Source organism: Helobdella robusta (genome assembly GCF_000326865.2).
Source record: "Helobdella robusta unplaced genomic scaffold HELROscaffold_15, whole genome shotgun sequence".
Lineage (NCBI taxonomy): Eukaryota > Metazoa > Annelida > Clitellata > Rhynchobdellida > Glossiphoniidae > Helobdella > Helobdella robusta.
This window is the reverse complement of record NW_008703839.1, coordinates 3374706-3378139: the sequence shown is the minus strand read 5'-3', so window position 1 is coordinate 3378139 and position 3434 is coordinate 3374706. Positions and strand designations below refer to the sequence as shown.

The 3434-nt window shown below is 30.9% G+C and overlaps 1 protein-coding gene across 1 annotated transcript; it reads left to right on the top strand.

Annotated features, from left to right (window-relative positions):
• Window positions 1–1582: 1582 nt before the first annotated feature.
• HELRODRAFT_169491 (hypothetical protein) lies at window positions 1583–2744 on the top strand (the record flags this gene model as incomplete). Its single annotated transcript, XM_009015294.1, has 2 exons — window positions 1583–1657; window positions 2436–2744. The coding sequence occupies 2 exons, from the start codon at window positions 1583–1585 to the stop codon at window positions 2742–2744; spliced, it is 384 nt and encodes a 127-aa protein (XP_009013542.1).
• Between the last annotated feature and the right edge of the window lie 690 nt (window positions 2745–3434).

Sequence of the window (3434 nt, the reverse complement as noted above, 5' to 3'; positions counted from 1 at the left end):
TTCCTTCTCGAGGGGCCGTTTGAAACGTACTGATACATCATTTAAAAAATCAGCTCACTGAAGTTTAAAAAATTAAAAAATTTATGTTAAATTACAATTTTTAACGTGAATGCATATTCTGAATACAAAAATGAAACAACTACTAATTCTAAACCAATTTTTTTATAAATTTTATTTAACTCGCTTTACAAACCAGTAGATTGATGTTCACCATGCAGAATACAATGCTATTTTTACGTTAAAGGTAGGGAGAAAGCACGCCCATTAATGAACGTTTTTCAAAGGGTTTGAGGGTATGGCATAAAAAATGGCTGAGAAACGTTGATGAAGAAGATGTTAACAATAAAACTGATGATGCAGATGATGATAACAATAAAACTGATGATGGTGATGATGACTAAGGTAACATCATTGGAGAGAAGCTAGAATGAATTAAACAATTATAGCGATATGAATTATTTATGTTATCTTTTAGAAACTGTATTTTATATCTCTCGACGCACTGTTTCTTTCACTTTTCAGTCTAGCATTTACAAGTCTTTGGACGACATTTGTGTTTTTATGTAGACGTGTTTGTGTAGAATAGGTTTCGTAGCATCAGCAGAAGCATATTGTCAGCCGATGCCTGCAGTTAGATTGATAAATGATGTTCATCGCTTCGAACGCCACAACAATAAGCTTCCTCCTCCACTACACTTTCCATATTATGAAAACTAATTCATCCAATTAATAATCTAAATATTATTTCCAAGATGTTGTAAGCCGAAGTTGTTAGTTTTTACATTTATTAACGATCGGTTATAGGAAAGAAAAGGCCGCTGGGAGCCAACAACATCCATCAATCATTGAACGAGGCATTAATCTGTCATCACTTCGTTATAAGGAGCGTATAACTTACAGTTTTTCAATGATCGTCCAATATGTTAGAGGAATGACTTATCTAAGTCGCATCCTTTAAACTGCCCGCTCGAAAGCTTTTTTTGGATGTTTTCATGCTTTTTTTTACCGTGTTTAAAATAACAGTTATTGTCCGATCTGAATCGGCGTAAATACGTTTATTTATTTTGTTCAATGGTGCTATGTTGTGTAATATTATAAAATATTTAAATAATGTGATAAAATAATCTGTAATAGATAGAAATAAGTTTAATTCTTTTCAAATGAGTTACTGAAAATAATCTAACATATAGCTTTCCATAGATTAATTAAGGCAATCATTTACACTTGATTTCATAATCTGCGTTTCGTTTTTACTGGAATCAGCTTTAAACTCTTCAAAGTATTGTTTTTGATTTGATAGCTTACAATACTTCATTCCTGTTAAGTGTGCTTGCACCTGAATATATAAGTTAGAACAATAAATTAATACCAAAATATTTTCATTGATGGCCTATTTTGGATGCTTTTTTATATTCACTCCAAAGAATGCTAAAAACATTCTCATGCTTAAGAAATATTGCCAACTAACTTAACTAATTTAACTAAAAACTAGGTTCTCCAGACTACATTTTGTTAGTACTATACAAAAACAAATTTGAGGAATTTTGTAAAAAAAAATCATTTTTAATAAAAAAAAGTATAAATGAAACTGTACAATCATCCAAAGCTAGAGTTGTTTACAGCTTCGGAAAAAATAATTTGGTCACGTCGTTTGGAGGTGTGGTAGGAAATAAAATAATATTTCAATCATGTCATCTTGAACGCGCACTCCATTCCATGCAGTCTCTATAACCGACCTTTTATGTATGAGGATAGGCCGGTGTTGAATATTTAAATGTGAAAAGTAATTGTGAACGTGATGAAAAAACCTTTTTGAATCATTTTTGTTTTTATTATAAACTGTGTTTAATGCTGCTGTGTATTTATTTAATATTTTAAGTAGGGCAACAAAATGTTTGCTTGTTTGCAGTTGAAATATTATGAAAAACAGCAAAGCACTTATGACATTCAACTATTTCAACTAAAATATTTTGGCTATTACCACTATCTATAACGTTTTTGATGGTCCAACCATATGACAGAGAGTCGCAAGGCATAATCTTTTGTAGAACGTCAAATTACCGACATAAACATAAAAATAAATTTTGAGAAAAAATTACCATAAGTATAATTTTCCAGGGAAATGAAAGGCCATCTTGGTAACAGTTGTTTTGTATCGCCATAATTTGTTATGATACTGTCTTCCATCTTGAGTTTGGTGAATGAACATCATTTGTTTGCATACTTATTTTTTATATATTTCCTTAATTAATATTTATTTTTTAGGATCTTGTTACCTAAATACAGTTTATGAAAAATATATAATTAATTAATTTAATTTAAATAACATAATAGCAACTTCAGTGATAGAGATCACGAAAAGAAAAAAACACTTTTGTTAAATTTAGTCATGTTTGTATTAATATAAGTAAGTGTAACGTTGTACTACCACTTAGGAATATGGGAGGAAACTCTCGAAAGAGGGCAGTCTGAATTGGTCTGACCTGATGAGAGCTCCCAACCTTCAGTCACCCTCAGCCATCCACAAACGATCAACTGATGCACTGGATAGATACTACCAACCACGTGCAATGGCAAGGGACTACGACCAATCAGGGCGTCCGATGAGGTGGAGTTACTTGCCCTACGACGAAGGCAGATACTTGAAGATGAAGAACAACGCAAGGATCGATAAGAGGTTCGACTCCGTTGATTCATTCGCCAGTGACGTGTTTGGTCTCCTCGATAAGAGATCCGAAAAATGAATATAGATTTTTAACTTTTATTAAAATATTTAAAAGTTTTATTTTAATTTGCTGATGTCTAAAAATATTTTTCGAAAATTTTAAAGTTGTTTAATCCGATGTTTTAAATTAAAAGATTAATTTTTAAATTTGAAATTATGTCATTAAAATTATAAAAAAAAACTGTTGCCCTGTTTCTCTTCACCGTCGATACAGAACCAAAGCTATCTCAACTATTAAAACGAAACACGTCCGCAAATATTCCGATATTTCAAAAAAATTGTTATAAATAATCCTCCACGATGTTACTGGAAGGTTTTATGAGATATTTGAAATTATTTCTTTCTTCATTCCCTTTCATGTGTTGCTGTTTTGCCTATACATTTTTGAAATTTGAAAGTAAAGAAACATTTTATAATTAAGTAGGTAGAGTTGAAACATAATTTCTTATTCTAAAGTGCCTGCTTTCTATTTGTCCACAATTTGAAGAATTTTTAAAAAATGTGTGTGAAATGATATAAAGAGTAGGTGCAAGAAGACAAGTATGTAAGTGGCACTACAGAATGTACCAAAAAATGTAAGAGGCATGAATGAAGTAATCGTGCGCGACCTCCATCGTCAAAAGTGAATTGAAATTAAAAACTTTTTAAAATGTTGAATTAAACTTATTTTAAATCTATTATTTCAACTACTATTTTAGACGAAATTCAA